The sequence below is a fragment of the Taeniopygia guttata genome, chromosome 27 (assembly GCF_048771995.1).
Source record: "Taeniopygia guttata chromosome 27, bTaeGut7.mat, whole genome shotgun sequence".
NCBI lineage: Eukaryota > Metazoa > Chordata > Aves > Passeriformes > Estrildidae > Taeniopygia > Taeniopygia guttata.
The window spans coordinates 3569954-3595361 of record NC_133052.1 but is presented as its reverse complement, the minus strand read 5'-3'; the positions used below and the strand labels follow the sequence as shown (position 1 = coordinate 3595361).

The window sequence follows — 25408 nt, the reverse complement described above, 5'->3', positions numbered from 1 at the left end:
CCACATCCCAGTTATCCCAGTTATCCCAGTTATCCCAGTATCCCAACTTTCCCCCTCCGGCTGCTCTCCCACCACGGGGTGACCCCGGCGCCGGTAACGCGATTAAAGCGGCGGCTGCGTTAAACCCTCTGTCGTCAACACAAATCCCGTTCCGAGGGCTGGGAGAGCAGAAAAGACTCGGCCACGAACCGCTGCCGTGTAATGGATGGTCAGTGCATTTTTATTTAATCAGCACAGTACAAAAATAAATAAAAATAAGGGGAGGGGATTAAATTACAGGCACACTGAGCCCCATGACACAGTCGGTCGGGTTATAAACCACACATACTTACAAACACACTATACACATACATACAAAATGAGACAAATATAAATTAATAAGTAACAATACCCATCAATTTGGTCAACAAAGATCTACAGAAGAGATTGCACTAAAAAAACGTACGTACACATGTATCATTAGCAGGGTCCAATGTACAGCCATGAAGAGCTTCAAGTGAAAAATCAAAAATAAAAATAAATGGCACGTTATTTCTCCCTCTTGTTCGCCAGTTTAACGCCCGATGGACCAGAACTAAACTAGAACTGAGCACACGGAGAAAAGAAAACGATAAAACCCAAAAAGAAGGTCTCAGTCCCCAGGCCTGATACGGGAATACCAGCTCGAGACTGCGGTGTCGGGGTGGTGGCGGGTCTTTGTGCATGGGTGTAATTTTACAGCCATCTCTCGTTAAGGTTTTTCTTTTGATTATTATTTTTTTATGCGTTTTTTCCTTTTTTTTTGTTTCCCGAAGACACAAAATGCTCCTGTTTGCATGCGCAATACCACTGGAAAAGCAACAATGACAGAAGAAAGAAGGGTTTTTTTCTCTTTCCCCCCCGCAGGTTTGCAGTTCGTTGGGTTTGTTCTAGAAGAATTCATATAGCAGCATGTGGCGGCTCCCCTTGCTTGCACACTCAAGTAGATCCTTTACACAATACTCATGACCAGTGCACGATGGGAACAAGACATTTCACATTGATCTCATGAACAGTAGCGGTGATTCCCGTCACCCGGACCCGCTCGGGAATTCGAGTCTCTTCAAAGAAAATAAATAAAGAGGGGGGGATGAGGGAGGAAGGGGGGTGGGGGGGTCCCCGGGCCGTGCCCGCGTCTCTGTCCCGGTGCTGCCGGTGAGTCCCGACCGGGCCGGTTCAGCCGCCCGCGCTGGAGCCTTTACAGGATTTTTTTTTTTCCCCTTAATTTTCTTTTTCCCCTACCTGGGCTCTGTCTCGGTGATGCGGTGACCGGCCCCGCGGAGCCCCGCTCCGCTCCCGGGGATATCTCGGGGGGGTTCTTGGCCCCCCATCCATGAATTGCTGGGATCAATCCGCTGGAGCATCCCGGGCCCGCAGCGTGGGGAGGGGGCGGCGGCGCGGGAGGGAACCGGGGGTCTGCGCTCCGCTCCGGCGGCGGCCGAACCCCCCGTGTCACCCCGGGGGGAAGGCGGCGGCTCCCGCCCGTCCTTCCCCGCCGGGAAAAGCCCCCCGGGAGCGGCGGGCGCTCACCGGTCGAGGCCGATGAGCAGCCGGCCCTTCTCCTCGGAGCCGCTCTCCTTCTTGAGGTCGGCGAAGACCTGCGTGAAGTAGTGCGGGTCGGCGTTGACCTGCAGCATCTTGGGGCTCATGAGGTCGATGATGGAGAGGCAGCGGTCCCAGAAGGCCTCCTTACAGCTCTCCACCAGGAAGGGCTTCAGCGGGTAGGAGATCTCGTTGCCCATGTAGGAGTAGGAGAGGTACAGGCAGGTGAGCAGCACTGCCTGCAGTTCGTGGTCGCTGGCCACCTCGGCCGAGATGACGTCCCGGCACAGCATGTAGAGGAAGACCACGTTGGCCGGCGTGATGAAGCCCTGGTCCTGCCAGCCCTGCAGCAGCAGCGAGCGGTCCACGGAGCGCAGCCAGAGCACGGGGTCGGTGGGCGAGAGGTGCTTCAGGCGGTAGCAGCGGCGGCACAGGAACTCGCCGAGGCAGCGCAGCAGCTCGCTGGTGGACGCCTGCACCACGACCCGGCGCGGGGTGGCGGCGGCGGCGGCGGGCGCGGCCGGGGGCGCCTTCTGCGCCGAGGCGAGGGCGGCGGCGGCGGCGGCGGGGGGCGGCGGGGGGGCGAAGGTGGCGAGGTTGGCGCAGGAGAGCGACTTCTTCAGGTTCTCGTTGTTGAGGTGGGTCACGTTGCTCTGGTAGCCGCCGTTGGGCTGCACCTTCTTGGAGCTCTTCTTCTTGGCGGAGACGGCGGCGATGCGCTTCCAGGGCAGCACCGAGATCAGCGAGTGCCGCTTCAGGCCCTTCTCCTTCGCGTTCTTGCTGTTCTGCACCGCCGTGTAGTGCCCCACCGTGGCCGCCCCCTCCTCGAACAGCGGGGCCTTCCGGTAGCTCGGCGACAGCGACAGCACCGTGCCCATGGCGCCGGCCGCCCGGCGGGCGCCCGGCGGGCCCCCGCCGCCCGCCCCGGCCCCGGCCCCGGCCCCGGCCCCGGCCCGGCCCGGCCGGCCCCGCTCTCGCTGCTCCGCCGCCGCCGCCGCCGCCGCTCAGCGCCGCGCCCGGACCCGCCCCGCGCCGCGCGCGCTCCCGCCGGCGCAGTGCGCGCGCCCGCCGCCCCGCCCCGCCCCGACACGTGCGCCCGCCGCGGCAGCCGAGGCCACGCCCCCTCCGCGGGCACGGCGGCCGGAGGCCACGCCCCCTTCTGCACAGGCCCCGCCCACAGTGTAGCAGAGCCACGCCCCCTCATTGCCTTGAATGGATTTTGCCCCGCCCCCGGGCAGCCAGACCCCGCCCCCCAACCAATCAGGCCACGCCCCCGCTGTTTATGAATGACGGGTGTCCCGCCCCCTCGGCCCGGCCCCGCCCCCCGCTGTTTATGAATGACGGGGCCCGGCCCCGCCCCCCCGCCGCTGCCCGCTTTGGGGTCCCGGAGGTCGCGGACCCCGCGGTGCCCCGATCCCCCGGGCAGGACCAGGGGAGCTGCCGAGCCCCCGGGCAGGGGCCGGGCACGACTCGGAGGGAAAAAGAATAAAAAGCAACGAAAATAATTATTTTGAAAATCCCAAAATGAAGATTTAAAGCCCTTCTCCGCCGGCGTTCCGGAGCCGCAGCCCGGATTCGGAGCCGGGCCCCACACCCCGCACCGCCCCCGGCCGCCCTTCGCCCCTCCGGCGGTGCCTCCCCAGCTCCGGGCCGGGGGCCGCCACTCGCCCCGAAGGTCCCGGGGCAATGAAATGCCCGGAGCCGCGTTCTGAGGCCGGGCCGGGATTTGGGAACGCGCCTGCAACTCCCGTACCCCCCGTGTCCCACGGCTCCGCTCGGAACCGCCGCCCCGGCGCAGCCCAGAGCTCCTTGCCCGGACCGGGATCCCATTGCCGCTGGGACCGGGATCCCATTGCCGCGGGGACCGGGATCCCATTGCCGCTGGGACCGGGAACCCATTGCCGCTGGGACCGGGATCCCATTGCCGCTGGGACCGGGATCCCGCTCCCGCTGGGACCGGAGCAGCGCCGGGCTCGGCGCGACCTGCAGCGACACTCGGAGGCCGCTCCGCCGCCACCGGGGGGACCCTGCGGCCCGGGATCTGCTGCCGGCAGCAGCGGGGAATGCTCGGGCACATCCCGGCCCTGCACTGATAACCCAAATTCATTTCTATTCATTTATACCTATTTATGCCCTGCCCTGGACCTGCAGCTGCCAATCCCACCCCCACAGCAGGGAAATCTTAAAAAAAATAACCACCCAAATCTCCCATGAGAACAGACCTGTCCCAAAAACCTGCCTGACCATCAGAACACATCCAACCCACTGCAGAGCTGGGTTTTGGGGAGGGGTCAGGGCTCTCTGCAGGACTCTCTCCTCCCAAAACCATGGGGACAGTGACAGCCCAGCCTGGCCGTCACGGAGAATTCCCTTTGTCCATTAAAGCATCCCCCAGATGCAAGCAGCAATCATCAGCTTTTACATCCAGCCTTATGAAGTTTAAGCCAAAAGGGTTTGTTTAAAAACAGGCTCTACAATTTGAGATGTTTTGGCCCTATTTTTAACATGCTTGGAGGTGCCTTAGAAAACCCCATTGTTCCAAAGGCAACTCCAGGGGCCGATGTGTCACTAAACCTCCCTGATCCCACACAAGGCACCAAAGCTGCTGTCACCATCCCTGCTCCGGGTCAGGTCCCCTCAGCCTCGGGCACAGGGACCTGCCAGCCTTGTCACACCGTCACCTGTGGGGTCAGGAGTGATTCTGTCCCCACTGGGGGATGACAGCTGGAGCCAGACACGATCCCCAGCAAGGACACACAGGACAGAAGCAGAAAGACTGGATGGGATATTGAGATGGAATCATAAGGGCATGATCAGGAAAGGCTGGAGGGGTGAGAAAACACATTTAATCCATTTTTCACCATAATAATAGTGCTAATAATAATTATTATTATACATTCAGTAGCACTACAACATGTTGTGCCAGGAACATGTCACAATCCTTAAATCTTTCGTGATGCCACCTGAAACATTCACATCTGGTGTCTCCAAATTATTGTCCCCAACGATGCTCTGGTGAGGGGATGACCCCACCCTTCCTCAAGCAAAGGGAGAAGCTGCACCCAGCCCAGGATCAGCTTTGGTGGCTGAAGACAGGAGACAGAGGTTTTTGAAAAAAAAATTCTTTATTGGAACTCATCTGAACATCAGATATACCTGGTGTTGGTTAGCAAGAACCGTTTGTACATTTGATATTGATGGTGCCAAAAACCCAAACAGTGACTGACTGGAGGAGATGGAAATTAAGAATAATAAAATAAAATAAAAGGTGGGAGAGGTCAAAATGTGAACGGAAAGGGGAAAAACCAGCCAGTCTAAGAGTCAGCATGAAGGCAAAATATTTCCTGATAAAACAGAATCCTTTTACAAAATATAAATTTTGTAAGAAAAATGTGGAGAGGGAAATAGAGACAGAGGGGAAAGGAAAAATAAAGATGAGCAGGACAGAGATGCAGAAGCTTACACTGCCCAAATGGCATTAAAACTTACTGGAAACCTCACCAGAAAATGGAACATGCTGGAATACACCATGCTCCGCCCCCCAGGACTTTGGGACCGAGGACGAAGCTCCCACTGGGCTGCTCCAGAGGGCCAGGCTGTCCCACCTCGGTGGGGAACCAGAGCTCAGCTGCAGCAGAGGCACAGCTGGAGTCACCCCACCGCTCACCTGCTCCTCCTGCCAGCGCAGGTGGGGAGGGAGGAAACATTTAAAATCTAAGTCTATCTGCAAACAAGAGCATGCAAGTCAGGCTCCAGGGAAACCTGCGCCGTTCCCTTCGCCCGGGCCGGGGCCGCGCCGACAGCTCCGGCCCGCAGGAAAATCATCCGGAGCTGCTTCCAGGGGCTCAGAGGCCTTGAGGATGGAAAATAAACCAGCAGTCTGTACATTTTGGGTTTGTTTGGTTCAGTACAAATGGAATCGAGTTGGCTGCTCAGACACCGCCAGCACGTCTCAGATTTCAGGGCGGAGGAGATGAAACAAACTGGTTTTGGGCACCTACTGGTAACAAAACGCTGTCCCTGCTGAACTCTGCTGTCCCTCAGGAAGTGGAAAGCACATGTTTAGGTAGTGTAAGCCTTTTTCCTTTTATTTAGAATACCCTCTTTGTTTAAACAATATTCCCCCCCCAGATACAAAGTTCGGCCAGTAAAGATTACATGGAAACTGGAACACGCATCGTCTGGAATACAAGATGCACCGGATGAGGAAGTTTAAAAACTTTCCGAGCGAAAAGTAGAACAAAGAAGAAAAAAAAAAAGTCTCCTAACATTTTCCCAAAGGTTTCACTCTCCTGTCACACACACTCTCCAAATGACAGCTAGCAAATTCAACTCTGCAAAGAGAAAACAGAGCCACGTCACTCGACAGGAGAGGGAAGGAGGCTGAGGGACACAGCGGGGCCGGCAGCGACTCCGGAGCTCTGCGGCCCCCAGGGAGGCCTCACTCACCTATGTCAACTTCTTGGCTTTGTTGTAGAGCGAATCCACTACTTTGCTCATGTTCTGAATCGTCTCGAGGGCAGCCTCGTAAGTTTTGTCTACGGGGGGTTCGTCGAAGATGATCAGGACACCCTCGCCCTGGTCAAGGATTCCTGTGGGCACAAGCTGCTGTTAGCACTGGGATGCTCGATGGATCACAGCTCCCAGACAGCAGGAATTCAGGGATCTACCCCAGCAACACCCAATCAGCTGTGCAGGGTTTGGCAAGGGTTCCCATGTTGGGCTGGACTGGCTGATTTTGGTCAGGACTGGTTTAGCGTTCCCAGAAAAAAATACATCTCAGAGAAGAGCCTGAGAAGCCATCCAGGAGATGAGCTTTCCTGCCCATTCCCAACCCATCTCCCTGCCTCCTCAGGCCCTGTGCCCAGCAGGATGGCTCAGCACAGCTGGTTTATCCTGCAGCTGTGCCCAGGTGCCAAGGGCTGTTCCCCCACAGCGCTCTGTGCCCAACGTGCTGCTCCCAGGAATTGCCCTGGCTCGGCCACATCCAGGGACAACAGAACCAAGAGCAGAGCAGGTTCCTTGAGGGGATTTGGGGCAGCAGCCTGCTGTGGGCCCAGCCAAGCCACAGCACCCCACTGGGCCATGGGGTGTCCCCATGGAACACTCCGGACACAAAGAGCTGGGAAAGGTGACCACAGCTCCAAGAGGGAGAACCCAGCCTGGCCACACAGCCCAGCTGGGGGTCCCACACTGTCCCTGGATGCTGTCACAGCAAGAGGGACCCAACAGCATTCCTGAAATTAACCTTCAGGTTAAGGAAGGCAGCTGGAGCAGCAGGAAGAGCCTTCCTGAGTGTCCCCTCCAATGGAGCAGCAGGAACAGCATTCCTGTCACTCCTGACTGTCACCTGTGATAGAGCAGCAGGAACAGCATTACTGACTGTCACTCCTGTCACTCCTGTCACCTGCTGCCTCAGCAGGACCCCCAGGCTCAGAGGAGGAAGGGGAGTCCAGCCACAGCTCGTGCAAACACGGGGCAGTCAGAGCTGAGGGATGCACAGACTCACCATGAAACTTCTTGTCCAAGATCATCTGTGACAATTTCCTTTCTACCTCAGCCTGAAATTGAAGCAGCAAAATTAAAAGTCTCCCAGAACACATAAAACCACATAAATTTTACTGCTGCACACTTGACAGCCTGGTGGTAACATGAGCACTGCTCAGCAGCAGCTGCTCCTCCCTGAGCGTGGCTTGGACACCACCACCTGCTGGAGATGCCTCAGGAAATGAGGCAGCAGCTGCTAATGAGGGAGCAGCAGGATGTCCCTTGTCCCACAGGTGACACTGTATCTGTCACTTCACCCAGGCTTTATCTGTGGGGGTTCTGGAACTTTCTAACTCAGTGCAGCAAGGATTTAGACAAGAGTTGGCCAAGTTTTATTTAATCCATGCAGGACCCAGCTGAGCCCCTGCCCACAGGAGGCAGCTCCTCTCTGGGCAGAGGGGGCACAGAGCAGCTCTTAGCCTGAATATTAAGGATGTGTTAAACACCATGAGCTAGTCTGGGAACAGACTGTGTGCCAGGGGAGGTTTAGGTTGGATATTAGGGAAAATTTCTTTATGGAAAGCCTTGTCCAGCCCAGGGCAGAGGTGAAATCACCATATTTAACAGATTTATGGATGTGGCACTTGAGGACATGAGTGGTTTTGGCAGTGCTGGGGAATATCTGGACTCAGTGATCTCAGAAGTCTTTTCCAACCTGAATGATTCAGTGATTCAGTGACCACAAAGGCTGAGCTCAGCTCACTTCCCAACCTCTGGCCTTAATACCAGTACAAGACAACAGCACTGGGGTGCAACTGCCTGGGATTACAGTGGATTTTCCTAAAACTGAATCTGTCTGGGATTATCTGTAAAGCAGTTACTGCCTAGTCAGTGTGACAGGCACAGCACTAATGCCACTGCAGGGTGATTAGCTGGATCCTGGATCTTAAGGGTCTCAGTAAGGTTCCCCTGGGAACACTCAGGGGATTAAACACAGGGCACAGGGGAAGACTGAGCTGGTCACGACATAGCAGAGGAAAATCTGCCTCCAATAAAAAGCAAGAGCCAAGACAGGGAGTAAAACCCATGGGGGAAGGGGACAGCACTGCAAACTCTGGGGCACAGGAAGCCTCAATGCCTCCCAGGAGCTGCCTGTGTCAGCGTTTAGCTCCCAAGGGTGAGATTTGCCTGGAAATTATATGGATCTCATCTGTCACCCTTCATTTCAGTTCCCAGTGAGAAATGCAATTTAAGCCCAACTCCTCTGCCCTCTGAACACATGGCACTGATTTCTGGTGAGGTTCTTACCTTTGAGAGCTTGATGAGGCTGGATATGTGTTCAATCTATAAGAAAGACCAACATTTAGTTAATCTTTAGCTGCACTTTGGACACACAACACAGAGGTTTGGGGCTCTTCCATGGAACTGCTCAAGGGCCTGGAAATGCTCCAGTGGCTTTCTCCAGGTCCTTCAGGTTTCATGTCTGAATTTAACTGATATGGACTGGACCCCGAGAGCCATTCCACTCTGAAAGGTGAAATATCTCTTCTCAAAGACTATGGCACAGAGGCCTTTGAAGCCAAATGCTGTCACCTTCAGGGTTAAAAGCCAGTCACCTTGCAGGGAGCATGAGAGAAACAGGTGGAAAGTGCAATGACTTTGGAATGTGGCTTTCCAAAGGTCCCCTCAGCCTCCTCCTTATAATTTAACATGATGAACCCTGAGCTCCGAAAGCGCTGAGCAGCTCAGAGTAGGCAGTGTTCCATATGGGAACAAACCCCTCACCCCCAGCAGCAGGGACAGAGGGACCAGCCCATCCAGGTGCTGCTGGAAACATTTACCTGTACTCTGGAGAAGGGCTCGATGACTCTGATCAGGTTCTGTTCCAATAAATTATCATAGAGCTTGGCCAGGTGAGTGTTTATGATGGGGTCGTCCCTGAGCTCCACCTTGTAGTCTGTCAGAGCCTGTAGGGACACACCAAAAGGAAATAATTCTGGTAGCAACAGCTCCTCAAGGTCCTCTGAGGATGAGATCCTCTCCCAGCCCAGTACCATGATTAATCCAATCCCTAACTTAGCTAAAAGCCAGCAGGTCATGACAGCCCAGCAGCCTCTCCAACATCTTTTATCTTCACCCTGTGGGAGCTCAGCGAGCCCCAGAGCACGACAGGATTGGACCCTGACATGGGAATCCTCTCCCTGAGCTCTACAGCATTCCTGCTGAAACCTGGAAAAATTTTAGAAAGATACACATCCCAGTGAACAGCATCTAAAGGAAAGCTGCTTCTGATTTTTCTGATTTGGCTCTCCCAAAAAAAAAAGAAAAATGGTAAAAAGTAAAAAAACTGAGTTCAAGCAAGTTTACCCCCCACGCACTGAAAGTGCAACTGGTTGGTTGTTGGGGGTATTTCTTGATGCACTGTTGCCTTCTATCAATGTTTCCATGGTTTCCTGCAGTGGGATGTAGCAGCTTCTACAACTTTCCAGTCTGGTTTTTGCCCAGCCAGGCTCCATCTTCTGTGTCCCTGACTCACCTTTTCAAAATCTGCCAGCGACCGGTTCTTGCTGGCCTGTGCCACGCATTTTAGTGCTTCTGTCTGCGGGGAAACAGAACCAGAGGAAGTTATTTTTTCATGGATTCTCCTCTCAGGGTGAATATGCCAACTGTGCAGTACCCTGGGAACGTGCTTAAATGGCAAACCAGGAATGTTCCTTGTCACTGCCACAGGCAGAGGGAGAGCAGCTGCTGAGGGGAGAAGAAGCCAGGCAGCTGCAGGACGTGACCTGAAACATCTCCAGAGGGACAAAGCACTCGGGTCTGACAGCACCAGCTGCAGGTTGGGAGCAAGTCTGATGCTGTTTTTAAGGGAAATGACCATTTTGGCACTTGCTTAATGAATGTGGCCATTTTGGGCCCTCCAGCACAGCCACTTCTCTGCTGAATGCCGGGGGCAGGGCAGCAGCTCCTACGGACACCCCACCATGGACAGCATCAGGGATGAGTCTTCTCTACACCCCATAACTGCTGAAATGAAGCAAAAGGCTCATTCCCAGACAAGCCCATTTACCCCACACTGGTAATCCCAGCAGGGAACAGCAGAACAGAGCCCAAGGCAGGGACAGGACAAGGACAGCCTGGTGCCTCTGGTGCACAAGGCCCAGGCTTCTGCTGCCCCCTCTTCTGGGACTGCCCTGAGCAGAGCCAGGAGCTGGACTGGATCTTTATGGTCCTTCCCAACTCAGGATATTTCAGGATTGCCCCCAGGGCTGCTCTCTCCCTGCTCCCCCAGCAGGAATTGCTGCTCAGGGCTGGCTCACAGCACAGTGTGGGCACAGCCAGGATCCCCTGCTCTGGGGAGGAGCCTCCAGCTGCCACTCAGGCCAAAGGGATGAGGCAGGATGGGGCTGGCCTTCCTGATCCAGGAGGGATATGCCCACATCAGACCTTTCCACACACATTTGCTCACTGAGCTCTGCTAATTCCCAATCCCCTGTGGGCAGGGGAGCAGCAGCTCCTGCATCACAGCAGAGCCCAGGCTGAGCACAGCAGGATCCCAGCCTGGCCCAGCCCCTGGCACGCCTGGAGGGTGGCCCTGCACCTTCTACAAGCACCCCTGAGTTTAATTTGAGGGTGGCCTTCCCAGCCTGGCAGGTTCACATGTCAGAACAAGCAGGGCATTTCACATCTGACTGCCTGGATCCCACCTTGCAGCCACACAGGTCTCCACCTACTGAGCTGCACTGCCAGGAATGGATTCTCAGGACTGGCTACAATGAAGTAACTCAGATTTAAACACTGCAAATCTGGTGAGAGTAGAGACACAAGGACCTGATGGCATCAGGCAGTTTGTAGCTGATGAAGAAAACCAGGGAGGAGGAAAACAGGGAAAATGAAGCAAGCAGCCCAAAGTCTCTGGTTGTGAAAATCACTGTAAAACCCTTTGAAGGCAACTGACTTCTGGCAATGGTAATCCATGGTAATTTAATCAGTTCTGGATCTCATTCAGGACACTCAGGAGTGATGGGTATTTTGGTATGAAAAGAGCAAAGTGTTTGACATGAAGAATAGGCCAGCACTGAGAAAGGTAAGAGGAAAATAAGAAAGGGTTAAGTTTCTATACCTGTCTTCCTGCATACCGCAGAGCAAGCTTCCCACTCACTAATGCTTGCACATCTTCTGGGCTGCAGAGGGAAGGGAGCAGAGCATTTACAGAGGAACATGGTCAGCTTAAACCCCAGAGCACCTCAAAAATCCCCAACTGACAGCAAAGGACTAAAACCCAAATATCACTACATCAGGAGCATTGATCAGGTGATAGATAAAGACATTGCCTGAGCCCATTAGCTCAGAGTCCCATAACCAAAAAGCCCTTCCCCTGGAACACTGAAGAGTTCTTCCCAGAACCATCTGCCACCTACCTGTTGAGCATGATTTTGCACAGCAGCATGTATTTCAGAGCAGTGATGGCTTTGGGGTTGTCAATTGAATCATTGCCCTCAAATGCCTCATAAAAATATGAATAGGCTGTTTTCCAGTCCTTCTCTTCTGCTGCGTGGATAATACCTGGAGAGGCACAAACAGCTTAATTCTGAGCATGGCTGGGAGAGCACAGAACAATTTGGTTGTTCGGTGCTTTATCTATGACTTTCATGAAGAGAAACCTTTCCTCTTGTGCCCCCTTGCCTCGTGTCTATCAGAAGAAACTCCATACCCTCTCTTACAACGACATCTTTAGACAGACAAGCTTAGGGCACTTCAGGTAAGTGCCTGCAAACTGGGTCAGGAACAACATATAATGGGCCAGAAGCAGTGTGAGGCTGGAACTGCAGTACCTGGGGAGCTTATGGACCCTCCACCACGGGCAGCTTTCAAAACTGGGCTGAAAACACCAGTGTCAGGACAATGCCATTGCAGCTGATGCCACCTGAGGCACAACTGGTGATATCCTGAGGCCCCACCTCTTCCCACGATTCCCTCAGAAAACACAAATATCAGACAACTGAGGTGTCAGGACGAGTCCTGGGTGCTGTCCTGGTCCTGGAGGCCTCACCTGACTGCATGTCCAGCGCTGCCTGCAGCTTGGGGGGACAGTAGATGGCATTGGCCGTGGTGCGGGCCGAGGTTAAGGCTGCTCTTGCTTTTGGCAGATTGCTCAGGGCATGGTAAGTTTTGCTCTCTAGGAGCTGCACTTCCACCAGCAGTGCCTTGTCATCCATCTTCTTCAGTTCCCGAAGCAGCTGGGAGCCTGGCAGAGGGCAAGGACAGGACTGTGACCTGCTCTGCATCATCTGCACCCACACAAACCTCACAAAACATCACACAAAACCTCTCCACATCATGGCCCTGTGAGGACAGAATGAGCCAGTCCTAGAGGGAACTTGTCTCCTTCTTTCCCCCACTGAAGAGATAACTTAGGGTGAGCAGAGGTAAAACCCTTGCTGTGTTCAGGAGCTGATAACCAGAGCTGAAACTGCAGAACTGGGCAGAAACAAATGGATTCTCACTGGAAACATCCTTGAGAGACTCTGCTTGCACCTACTCCCCACAGCCACGGCCACAGCCACCTCCTCAGCCACAGAGGAATGCTGTGCACAACACTGACATCCTGACAGAGCCCTACAGGCACAGACCTTCCCAACCCCCCAGGCTGTCCCACCACCAGCTAAGGGATTAAATTAATTAAGCCCAGCTTTGGTGTGTGGCCTCTGATCAGTTTAAACCTGAGTTCATTATCTATCCCTACGCAAACGAGTTCCAATTCCATCCTGAATTTCATTAATTCAGTAGTCTGATGAGATACATGTCACCCAGGGGATTCTGGACATGACACAGGCACGTGCCACCACGCAGGTTAAGAAGTTCTGGGTGAGCAGTTCAGGCTGTGTCCATGCAGCTGCCCCTCAGCCCTGGCAGAGCAGGCTGTGCAAAAACACCTCAGACAGCTTAAACCTCACAGCTTAAACCTGACAGCTTAGACCTCACTTGAACCTTAAATCTCAATTACAGCTCAAGCCTCACTTACAGCACTGCAGTCATTTGCAAAATGAGCATTTTAAAAGCACCAGGGGAGCTATAGGAGGCCCTGCTTTACTCTGCTTTGGGGCAGAGCAGGAGTTCACTGGTTCATTACCATCCCTTGGTTGGTGCAGGGGCAAATTCTTAAAGCCACCCTAAGACCTTGGCTAATGACACCCACAGAGGCTTTGCCGTTCCCTGGTTTTACTGGGGCTGTGTTTGAGCAAACTGGAATAAAGCTCTTTTCTCCCTTCAGCCTCTGTGGCCACAGCAGAGTATTCCAGCAGGTTCCAGCAGGAGCCAAACCTTCAGCTGGATACAGCTCCCAAAATTATCTGCAATGAACAAGTCACAGAATCCCAGAGTGGGTTGGGTTGGAAGGGGCCTTAAAGCTCATCTCATTCCACTCTCAAATGGGCAGGGACACCTCCCAGGTTGCTCCAAGCCCCACCCAAACTGGCCTTAGGCCCAGGTGAGATGGGTAAGGATGGTGAAACAGCGAGAACAAAGACACCTCTAAGAGCTGTTATCACCCAGCTACACCAAAAAGTGCCAGAACTGCACCAGCACTGAGAAATTAAGACCCAAATCCTGCAAAACTTCTCAAGGAACATGACACAGGTGATGGCTTTCCTTGCCAGGAGTAAATTAAAAGCAAAGATTTACCACCACCTAGTGGGAGCCTCACCTAGCTGCAGAGCTTCTTGGTACCTCTTGGTGTCGAAGTAGAGAGAGACCAGCCTCGCCTGGAGAACAGAAAAGGAACTGCTGTGAGGAAACCAAACAGATTTGTTTTGTAAAATGAAGCTTTGTATTCTTCTCTGTACAAACTTCACTACATTAATCTGTATTTGTCACATTGTGCGGTCCAGTTGTGCAAGGCCTACTGCACAAGGAGTAAAACTCTGCATTTTTAAGGAGAATTTCAGTGTAATTAATGCCCTCCCCTGACACAGAGAAAGATCTGAACAGCACACAAGTGCTCTACTTTTACATCTATTAAATGTGACAAGGGGATGATGCTGCTCCCCATGTTTGGGATTGGGACTTACCTCCAGAGCCTGGCGTAGGAAAGTCCTCTTCTCTGATTTGGCCCATTCAATACACTCTAAACACAGGTCAACCTTAAAGGGAGCAGAAAGGAGTCAATTCTAAACATTTTCTTTGTCAGTGCCCACCCCAAATGCTTCCCAACGACACCAGAGGTGTCAAATGGAGACATCTGGGTAGACAGTAACACTTTCCCAGAGTTTAAACCCACAGTCACGGTGTATTTTCAATAAACAAAAGTAAATTTCATGTGCTTTAAGGCCTAGATAGCTCATGTAATCTGTGTAAAGCAGCAAAGATACTGGGCTCTGCTCTAGGGGCGTTATCCATAATTTCAAAGCAAAGAAACTCAGAAATCTTCCCATTTTTTTCAAGCTGAGACTCCCTCAACAGATAAAGCAGAACTGGTCCCTCTCAGATATTATTGTATCTCATCTGGCCCATAATACACAGTAAGTCATCCTGTGGTGCCAGGCTCAGCAGTACCTCTTCCCAAAACCTCTGGATTGCAGCTCAACACTGCAGGCCTTGTCAGCTCCTCCACACTGCTTATTAAACGTGAACATTTTATGAAAAGCCATTATGAAGTCTCAATTTATTACAGGGTGATAGCTGGAGCATTAGGAGCTGGAGGAATCTCCAATTTCACTGCTTTACTGGGCTCCTGGGAGCTACCCTGAGGAAGCAGACACTCCTCAGAACATTTCTGAAAGGATTTGAGATTGCTGCATCAAGGACCTCACCACAGGCTGATATCATCTTTCCTTAAGGTTTTGGGGCTGGCTTCAGAATATGCTCTAAAATGACTATATTGACTGACTTTTTATTATTTTCATCACCATTACTCCAACCTGTACCTCCTCTGCCACTGCATTTGAATATTGTCCTTCACAGCAAATTACCTTGAGAAAAGCCTGTAGCTGCTCCTTTTCTCCTGACACTTTTGGGAGTTCTCCCTTCTCACCTGAACATCCCACCCCATTTCCTCTGGCCTCATCTGCTACAGAAAGAGGGAGAACACATCCTGTCACCATTCCTCACCCACGAGCCACAAGGACTGAGCAGCAAACAAGGAACATTGGCTGGGTTACCTGCACTAGAGGATGACAGTTTAGTTTGGCTAATTTTGTGCTAATTTGCCTAATGAGAATGTCACCTGCCCCCCAGCAGGGCAGAACCTCTCAGCCTGCACTCTGGCACTCCTGGAGTGCAGGTTTCATGTGGGTTTTGTCCCTGACCTGCTGCTCAGACCCCTCCTGTGCCAGCACAGCCCTCTGCAGGGCAGCACAGCCTGGAAGCGCTCCCGAGGTCTTCCTGTCCTTATCCTGCTCCCAAAAAAACAACAACTGGGGACAAAAAAACTAAGACAACTGTATGCTGTGGAGCTGATGAGAATGGAGTTAATCCTAATTGGGTACTATCTTAGACTGTCTCAGGTTTTTCTGCTGGGGGAGCTCTTCCACTGAAGCAGCTGACACCTGGTAGCTGCCAAACCCTTTCCACTCCCACTTCAGGAGGAACTTTTGTGCCTCTGTGCAGTGAAACACCCATCACAGGTGTGTCCTCCTGCAATCCTGACCAGCTCCTGGACAGCCCCTGAGCACTGGCTGCTCCAGTTCTGTGCCATCCCACACCACCTCCACCATTCCTGCTCCAAGCTCCCTGGAAAGACACTCCCAACACTGATCACTACAAAATACTCCCAAGGCTGCACCTACAATCACTGAGATTGGAAAAGCCCTCTGAGATCACTGAGTCCAACCATTCCCCCAGCACTGCCAAGGCTACCACTGACCCATGTCCCCAAGTGCCACATCCACACAGCTTTTAAATCCTTCCAGGGACAGAGGCTCCACCGCTGCCCTGGGCAGCTGTGCCAGGGCTGGACAACCCATTCAGTAAAGAAATTTTCCCTAATATCCAATCTAAACCTCCCCTGGCACAACCTGAGGAAGCAATATGAATCTAAGACAAATGCCCATGGTGGGAATCACTCCTAAACTGCAGCGGGGAGAGGCTTGCAGAAAAACATGGTTATAAATTCAATTATCTGATGTTTTATTTATAAAATACATCCAAATGCATTAAAACTCTGCTTCCTGACATGAATAATTCTTCAGTGAGAAGCAAACTAGGTCAGATATTGGTGTTGCAGGCTTTTGAGGAACAGCCTGGTGCTGGAGCTGCAGCCTCACCTCCTGTCCCGTGGCTGCCTCCATGTCCAGGAAGAGGTCGAGCAGGGAGCGGACGAGGCGCGCGGCCTTGGCCTTGCTGATGGAGTTCAGGAAGGGCCTCACGTACTTCAGGAGTCCTCCCAGCTCTGCAAAAACCCCACAACATCAAATGCAACCCCCCAGCCAAGAGCTGCACCCTGCTGGAGCAGCCACACATCGCATGCACCAGCAGGATTTGTTCCACCAAAGATTTCCCAGGTGGTTTTTCAGCATCATCCACAGAACAGAGCAACAAATGCCACGTGCAGGGCAGCCTGGAGCAGACAGGACTGCACAGGGCTTGGGGGCTGCCACTGTAGCCCCCCAGCTACCACCAGCTGTAACGACTTCACCAGTAAAATGTCAGGATCTGCTAAATGCTTTGAGATTTTTCTATAAAATCAGGGGTGGAGTTCATAATTTATGTGTGTTTTTATTAACTCACAGTTTCATGCTTTAATCTGTCCCATACAGCCAAGCCCAGGATGTTGGATCCACCTTGTGCTCCACCACTGTTGAAAATCATATTCCTTAACACTCCAACTCCACCTTTATCTGATCAGCTCTGACCTCACTTAACTACATTTCTGCTTTTAAGCCTCCTCATTAATTCACAGTTATAAAAGTCTTTATAAGAGATGGAAAGAGGAAATGTCTTTTTTATTTTTTTATGGAGAAGCACTGAAGTGTCATAGCCAGGGAGCAGAGGAATGTGGCAGCCACAGCACAGCAGCTCCAGCACTCAGAGCCATTCAGGAATGCTGGACGTGGTGGAACTGCCCAGCACAAGTGAGAAGTCTCCTACAACAAACACCACGTGGTTTTGGGGAGGTCCTGGACAGGGCTGCTCCCAGTTTGGGAAGATGATCCTGCACGGGCAGGGTTCAGTGCTGACTCATCAGCACCAGGTCTGCACACTGAAATCACAGCTCTCTGCCCCACATTTCCAAGTCCCACCCAAATATCAGGTGGATCTCACACTACTCTGTTTACAACATTCCACAGAAAAGCAAAATCAAAACAAAGCTGGTAATGACTAATTCAGAAATATTCTACACCAAACTGGTACTGAATCAAAACCAAAATAAGAGATAAGTCTAATTTTATTTCAATTAGTATATGGAGGAGTATCAGGAGAATTTCAGTTTGGAAGGATTCCAATAAATACAAATGTAAACAAGGGTTCCTCTGTATTTCATTTAGCAGTAATGCTAAAGAATGCTAATTGTTATAACAACATCTTATTAATATCTAAAAATTATTTTTAATATTTTTTATTTTTAACCTATTTACTCTAAGTTTAATCAAGCCTGATACGCCTCATTTGTCACACCCTTAACATGAAGAACACACTTTTTCCAATCACTCATAATGATCACAGAATCCCAAAATGGTTTGAGCTGGGAGGGACCCCAAAGCCCACCCAGTGCCACCCCTGCCATGGCAGGGACACCTTCCACTGTCCCAGGCTGCTCCAAGCCCTGTCCAGCCTGGCCTTGGGCACTGCCAGGGCTCCAGGGCACCACAGCTGCTCTGGGCACCCTGTGCCAGGGAACAATTCCCAATTCCCAATCTCCCACCCATCCCTGCCCTCTGGCAGTGGAAGCCATTCCCCCTGGGTCCTGTCCAAGTCCCTCTCCAGCTCCTGGAGCCCATTAAGGCAGTGGAAGGTTTCTAAACATCCAAAGTGCAGATTTAGAACAAACAGAATTTAACTCACATGTGATCCTCAGCTTTAATTCCCAAACTGCAGGGCAGCAGATCCTGACCCCAGCAAAGCACCTGTAATCTGTACAAGAACACCACAGGGCGCTCTGACTGCCACACCTGCTTCCAGAAAAGTTTGATTTTCTCTCTGCACTATTTATCATCCCATTGATGTGCTCCAGAGCTACCCAAAAGTCCCCAGAAAGCAGATCCCAAGTCAACAGCTGGAATGCAGCTGTGCATTCTGCAAACTCCACATTCAGCCAGGCAGGCTCAAAGTTCCCACAGAAATTTCCCTCTCCTACCAACGTAACCATCAACTATTTTTAGGATTTTATTTTTCTAAAGAAAATGCAATGCCTGGTAAAAGGGTGGGATTGACAGCTCTGCAGGAGTGATGAGCAGCAGCTCTGGAAAATGAAGCCTGCAGCTCATCCTCAGGGAAGTGCTTCCACCAGCTAACACTGCACATATCCAAATTCCCAATCCCAGTTATTCCAACCCTACAGTTCTGTGAAATGCTATAAAAATCTGGAATTGTCACAAAGAAAAGTCATCAGTCTACAAGTTTATCTGCTTGATAAAGATTAAGGATTGAAGGGGGGCACTTGCATTATTTTTGTAAACAAAGGCTGCAGTTTAGTAGAGTCACAGAATCACAGGATGGTTTGGGCTGGAAGGGACCTAAAAGCCCATCCAGTGCCATCCCTGCCATGGCAGGGACACCTTCCACTATCCCAACCTGCTCCAAGCCCTGTCCAACCTGGCCTTGGGCACTGCCAGGGATCCAGGGGCAGCCACAGATGCTCTGGGCACCTGTGCCAGGAACTGCCCACCCTCCCAGGGAACAATTCCTTCCAATATCCCACTTAACCCTGCCCACTGGCAGTGGGAGCCATTCCCTGGGTCCTGCCCAAGTCCCTCTCCAACTCCTGGAGCCTGTTAAGGCACTGGAAGGTTTCTAAACATCCAAAGTGCAGATTTAGAACAAACAGAACTTAATTTATCCACTTCCAGGGACAGTGCAGCCACCACCTCTTTGGGCACTGGGACCCCTCAAACCTGTCCAAGAAGTTCCACTGGCTAAAACCAAACTGTGTGCAGTGAAAGCCACAGGATAAAGTCCCAGTGTCTGCCCAGCACTGAGGAATCTGGAGCAGCTGTACCTGGTGCTGGTGCTGCTGCCCCTGAGCTGTCACTCCTACCCAGAAAGCTGACAGGGGGACAGAGCCCTTCCCACAGCTCCAGCACCACACTAAGCCAGGGCACCCTGTTCTTCATCTCCCAGTTCCACAACCTCAGAAAACACCTCCAAGTCTTGCTGAACTCCCTCTGAGCTGCACACACCCTTCTGAATGGTACTAAGCCCATTTTCTTCCCTCCAGAACACACTCACTCTGCAATTATTGGTACCTTTAATAGACCACAAATACATGCCATGTTTGCCCCTCACAGCCCTGAATTTGATGAGTTAACAGTGTTATTTTCAATTCCTCAGCCTTCACCTTGAAAGAAAAGAAATCTATCAACTACCACCCTCTGGGAGCTCTTTATCCTTGTGCCAAACTTCAGAATAAACTCAACACTGCCCCAAGCTCTGCAGAGCTGAGGAGGCCACAAGAACTCTGCCCTCAGTTCTGCCCACCAGCAGCACATCCACACTGACCTGAAGAGACTCTGATTTCCCCCTTTTTACCCAAACACACAAATCTCCCCTGCTGCAGGGCCCAGCCGTGTTTGGTGATCTCTGGTGAGCAAGCACCACGGTGCAAAGGGCACTGGCACAGCACAGACACCCACACTGAGCTCCTGACTTCAGCCAGGAGAGGGACACTTGCCCAGCAGCTTCCTCTGTCCTGCAGGAGCAGGAAAACCCTGTGCTGGAGGGGTTTATTTTTCCCCAGGGACTCTAAAAGCAGCCCCAGCCGGAGTAAGAGGTGGACACCTGAGTGAGGTGACAAGAACAGCACCTCTCAGGACTAGTCACCCACTGTCCCCAGCCCTGCCCAAGTGCCACCCACAGCGGATCAGGGCTGGAATGCTCATTCCAGCACAGGGCAGTGACATGGCCCAGCCCAACAGGAGCTTCCCAAGCCCAGTGGGACACCGAGGGACATTTCACAACAGATACAAACTGTGACCTGGAGCTGTGGCTGAACAGCCAGGAACTTTCCATGAGCTATTCTGAAGTCAGGCCTGGTGTCCCTTCCAGTGGGACTGAACCTGCTGCTGGGTGCTTTCCCCACCCTGTGCCAGACTTGCAAATAAACATTTCCACTGCCCAGGGCTGCAGCCCGAGCACAGAACACTCTGGGCATGGACACAGAGTGTCCTGACATGCTCCAGGAGAAAGGCACAGCCCTAGACTGCAAAACAACCAACTGCTGCCTTGAGCTCTCCAGGAAACAGGAGACAGACTCAAAATCATCACTGAACAGAGAACTTGACTCCATCCCTGTCCCCTCACACACTCACAATAGAGGGACTGTCCCCTGCAGAGCTGGACAGGGCCAGCAGATAAATCAATTGATTGTGAGAGGAGCTGCTGGTGAGAGAGAATTTCATGGGACAAACTTTCCTGTTCTAAACCAGCCAGGAGACACCTCTCATCTCAAACAGAATAACTGAGTAAAACTTTAGTCACCCACACTGAAACAGCCCCACAGACTGAACTGTGCATCATTTGGAACACCGGGCCAAGCAACACCAGATTAATATTTATGTTCTTTATTTGATTTTTAGTTTCTGTCCTGTCTCTGAGAGAACATTTCCTGCCAAAAGCTATTTTTCCAGCTATCCCACTAAGTAAGGAGACTAAATGCATTGGCTGCAGGATTTGCTGCCTGTTACCTCAATTCCTGATTTCAGGCTCACCTTCTGCCTGCCCAGTCTTGGCCAGCAGTGACCCCAGCTCCAGGATGCTCTGCTCTTTGACTTGCACTGCTTCCTCATCGTTTTCCTGGACATCACGTTTCACTGGGAAGAAAAAGAGCAGGAAAGTTGCCTTTAGTGGTGTTTCAGGTGGAAAACCATCCCTGCTGGTCAGCTCCTGGAGAAGTGCCCAGAGCAGGACCTGCTCCAACAGGCACCAGGGAGCTCAGCCTGGCCCAGGAGGTCTGGGAAGTTTAAATCCAGTGCAGGGAAGTTTGCAGTGCTTTATCTGTGATCCACAGGGGCTTTACCAGCACACAGACCGCCCCCTGCTCACTCCAGCTCCAGGTTTGAACAATCTCAGCTTGTCCAGCTATGCAAGTATCACTCAGAACCAGCACCACACACCAGAGCACACTGGAGCCACAGGACCAAACAAGAGACATTTAATGGCATTTCTGGGGTTGGATACTCCACTCTGGGGTTGCTGATGTTGCTGCTTTGTGTATTAAGCTGAGATCCCGTGGACAAAGTGCAGCACAAGCAAAGTGAGGTGGGTACACCTCTCCCCACTCTGGTGTCTCACCTGCCACTGCTGAGTCCTGGCAGTGCCACCACCCTCTGCTCCAGGGAGTGACTCTGCTCTGAGGCAGATAAAGAACAAGCAGCACAATTCGAGCACAGCACCAGCTCCGTGTGAGTTATCCACCACACAGGGCCCTTCCCTCCCTGCCACCACCCCAGCACAGGGAGCTGCTCCAGCCTCCACACAAACACAGCCAAAATCACAAAATCCCGCCTCTAGGGAACTGCAACCGCGGCTCTCATCCCCTGCAATTCCCCACCAAAAGCGAGGGAACTTTGATCTCCAAGAGAAAAGTATCACAGCAACATTGTCCGGGCCACTCCTGATGCTCCCCACCCACACCAGCCCGACCCCCGAGAGCGGCAGCTCCCGCTGAGCACCGAGCAAAGCTCCGGGACAGAGCTCCGAGAGCCCCGACAGCACCTCCGGGCTAACGGGACGCTCGGAAAACTCCTGACAGAGCGAGTGACAGCAGGGCTTTTATACACCAGAAGCAAGAACTCCTGCTTCCCACAGCGCTCCGAGGGCAGCGCGGCCGAAGGACCGGAGAAGCGAACCCCAGCGGAACGGGCGCTGCGGGAGCCAACACCGCTACCGGCGGAGCGATCCCGGCCCGGGCCGTGACACCGCGCCCCAAACCCGCCGCAACCCGCCCCGACACAGCCCCGCACACGCCGATCGAGAGTCCCGGGCCGGCAGGCTCGTTCCAGCCGCACGGGGAGGAGCGGCCGGCCCGGCGCCGGGGCTGCTCGGAGCGGCTCCGCGGACACGCACCGGACACCGGCCCCGCGGCCCCCGCTCCGCCCGGCACCGACAGCTCCCGCCGCCCGTGCCCCCACGCGCGGGGGCCGCCGCCGGTGCCGTCCCGGCGCGGTGCAGCGCCGCGGGGCCGGGCCCAGGCCGCGCTCCCGCCGGGCGCGCACGGTGAGTCAGCAGCGGCGGCGGCGCGGGGCTCGGCGCGCCGCGGGCGGCGTCGGGGCGCGGGCGGCGCGGGCGGCGGGCCGGCGCTCACCGATGGAGTGCAGGATGCCGATGGAGGCCTCGCGGTCGGTGGAGAGCAGGGACTGCGCGCGCTGCAGCTCCAGCACCGCCGCCGCCGCCATCTTGCCGCTCCTCCGCCTCGCCGCCAGCCCGGAAGCGGCGCCGCGGCCGCGCCCCTTCCGCGCGCGCGGCATGATGGGAACTGTAGTCCCGGTGTGCGGGCGGTGGAGGGGCGGGGCCTTGAGGGGGCGGGGCTGGGGGCGGGGTTTGCCGCACGGCGCCTGCGCAGGGGCGAGGGGCGCGGTCCCGGCTGAGGGCGTGGCGGGGGCGTGTCCTGATTGGCTGTTTCGGTGTGAGTGGGCGTGGCCTGAGGGGGTGGGGAGGGACAGTGGGCCTCGGGGTGACGTAATAAGGGGCGTGGCTTGGGGCGGGGTCTGCACCGGGGCGCGAGACGTGGGCGTGGTCTGGGCTGGGGGCGTGGCAAACAAACGGCGCGAGGGCACGGAGGGGGCGTGGTCCCGGGAAGGGGCGGGGCCTTGAAATAGACGGGAATACGTCATGACGTGGGCGTGGTCTATGAGAAGGATGATGTCACTTGTGGGTGTGGCCGGTGGGTGGGCGTGGCCGGTGGGCGTGGCCGGGGTCTCGCTGCGTCTCTCCCGGTTGCGTCCCCGGTCCCGGGGGCCCCGAGCGGGACTCTGCGGGGTCCGCGGCACCGGGAGAGCCGCTGGGGCTGCGAGGGGGCGTGGGGGGTCCCACCCGGAACATCCCCCAGCCGTGGGTCCGGTGCTGGGGGTGTCCCCGAGGATCCACATCCCCACGGCCCCCTCAGCGCCCCGGACAGCTTCGGGAAGGGAAGAGAGCCCAGCAGGGCCATGGCACCTGTGGAGGAGTCTGTCCCAGTGTCCCCGAGGCGGATCCTGTCCCCGACCCCACAAGGAGGATCCTGTCCCCATGTCCCCGAGGCGGATCCTGTCCCCGTGTCCCCAAGGCGGATCCTGTCCCCGTGTCCCCAAGGCGGATCCTGTCCCCGAGGTGGATCCTGTCCCCGACCCCACGAGGAGGATCCTGTCCCCGTGTCCCCGAGGCGGATGCTGTCCCTGTGTCCCCGAGGAGGATCCTGTCCCCGAGGGGGATCCTGTCCCTGTGTCCCCGAGGAGGATCCTGTCCCCGAGGAGGATCCTGTCCCCGTGTCCCCGAGGCGGATCCTGTCCCCGACCCCACTGGAAAAGCCAATTTAATGCCTGAAAGAGTCCGTTTTATATTAAATGGGAAACAAAACCAAACCCCTGGCCCTGGCTGCTCCTGGGAAGTCATGTCAATGTGGGATCCCAATCTCACCGTGGGATCCCAATGTCACTGTGGGATGCCCCAGTGGTGCCAGCCCAGGGACAGGCACAGGAGGTGGCTCTGAAGCAGTGACTGATGCCCCCTTCAGCAGCCACGTTTTGGTGCCCAGCAGATGATGTTTAATGGGTCAGGGGTGTCCCATGGGAACTGGGGGCTGAGGGGGATGTTCAACCTCCTCCTCTGCCTCCCTGCAGCGGGGAAAGTCCTACACTGACCGCTAACTAGAAATTAAGAGAACAAGTTCTCCTGAGAATTCTGCTTTTAACCCCTCTGTGTTCTCAGAGACGTGTCTACCTTCAATTAGTCAATGTCTAAATTGACTTCTTCTTTCTGGAAAAATTCTTTTTCCGTGTCAAACCACGACAGGAGGGTTCAGAGGGTAATAGAGCAGGGATTTTGATGAAGGAAAAGCCAGGGATCTGTGGGTGAACCTTGGGGTCCATGAGCAGGAGCCTGTGTGCACCAGTCAAATCTTGGCGTTCTGGAGAGTCTTCCCATCCCGACACTGAACTTAATTTACACTGGATTTAATGAACCCACTCCAAAAGAGAACATTAAACAGATTTTAAACCCACATTCACCCCTGAAACCCAGTGGGCACAGGAGGAGTGTGGTGGCAGAGGGTGGTGCAGTCACAGACCCAGTCTGTCTGTCCATCTGTCCATCCACCATCCATCCATCCATCCATCATCCATCATCCATCCATCCATCATCTATCATCCATCCATCCATCCATCCATCCATCCATCCATCCATCCATCCATCCATCCATCCATCATCCATCCATCCATCATCCATCCCTCCCTTCCCAGAGGAGGCACACAAAGGCAAGCAGGTCATTTGCCATGCCATAATAATGGCAACAACTAATAAAAATAATGAATAATGAATAGAAGTGGGAGATTGGGCCAAGGGAATAATTTCTCCAACCTGAACCACCTGTTTTGGGGTAAAAGCAATGGAAACAGGGAGTGGGATCAGGCAGTGTCATGATCCTGACAGTGCAGGGGTTAAACCCTGATGGGGGCATTCTGGGATTTGGGATGTCCTCTGATACCATTCTGGGTTTTGGGGTGGCCCCAGGTGCCATGGGGGAGCACCCCAATGTTCTGTTCTGAGGGTGCCATCCCCCCTTCCCCGGTCGCTGGTTTCTCTCTGTTCCATTTCCAGAGGGGCAATCAGAGCCGGATATGGGGGGCCGAAGTGGGCACGGATGAGGGGGCACCCCCAAAGTCCCTGCAGTGGTGGCACCTTCACCCACCCAGACAGGGCAGGGACAATCCACGGGACCTCTGCGCCCCCCGAGAGCCTTCAGGGCGTCAGCAGGGACCGGGGTGAGCACAGGAACCGGAGCTGGGGACCCCCAGTGTGGGGGGAGTGACCCCGCAGCCCCTGAGGGGCACCCACAGCCCAAGGGTGTGAACATGTCCCTGGTGTGTCCCTGGCGTGTCCCTGGCGTGTCCCTGGCGTGTCCCTGGCGTGGGGTGGGGGCACACGCGCGGTGCCCCTGTGACGGGACAGGTTGGAGTGGGTGGCACCCCACGTTGGCACGGGGCTGCCTAGGGACCCTCCACACAGGTGGGGA

The 25408-nt window shown here is 54.1% G+C and overlaps 2 protein-coding genes across 2 annotated transcripts; both read right to left on the bottom strand.

The window, feature by feature from the left end:
* Positions 1-192: 192 nt before the first annotated feature.
* CDK5R1 (cyclin dependent kinase 5 regulatory subunit 1) lies at positions 193-2490 on the bottom strand. Its single transcript, XM_030255915.4, has one exon. It carries the CDS (start codon positions 2436-2438, stop codon positions 1545-1547), a length of 894 nt encoding a protein of 297 aa, XP_030111775.1. The 5' UTR covers positions 2439-2490; the 3' UTR covers positions 193-1544.
* Positions 2491-5621: 3131 nt separating this feature from the next.
* PSMD11 (proteasome 26S subunit, non-ATPase 11) lies at positions 5622-22664 on the bottom strand. Its single transcript, XM_030255991.4, has 14 exons — positions 22505-22664; positions 20910-21011; positions 16311-16435; positions 14118-14189; positions 13754-13811; positions 12101-12295; positions 11469-11613; positions 11171-11231; positions 9584-9646; positions 8889-9014; positions 8356-8391; positions 7070-7121; positions 6010-6152; positions 5622-5894 (listed from the first exon to the last, which is right to left on the bottom strand). The coding sequence occupies exons 1-13, from the start codon at positions 22593-22595 to the stop codon at positions 6010-6012; spliced, it is 1269 nt and encodes a 422-aa protein (XP_030111851.1). The 5' UTR covers positions 22596-22664; the 3' UTR covers positions 5622-5894.
* Positions 22665-25408: the final 2744 nt, after the last annotated feature.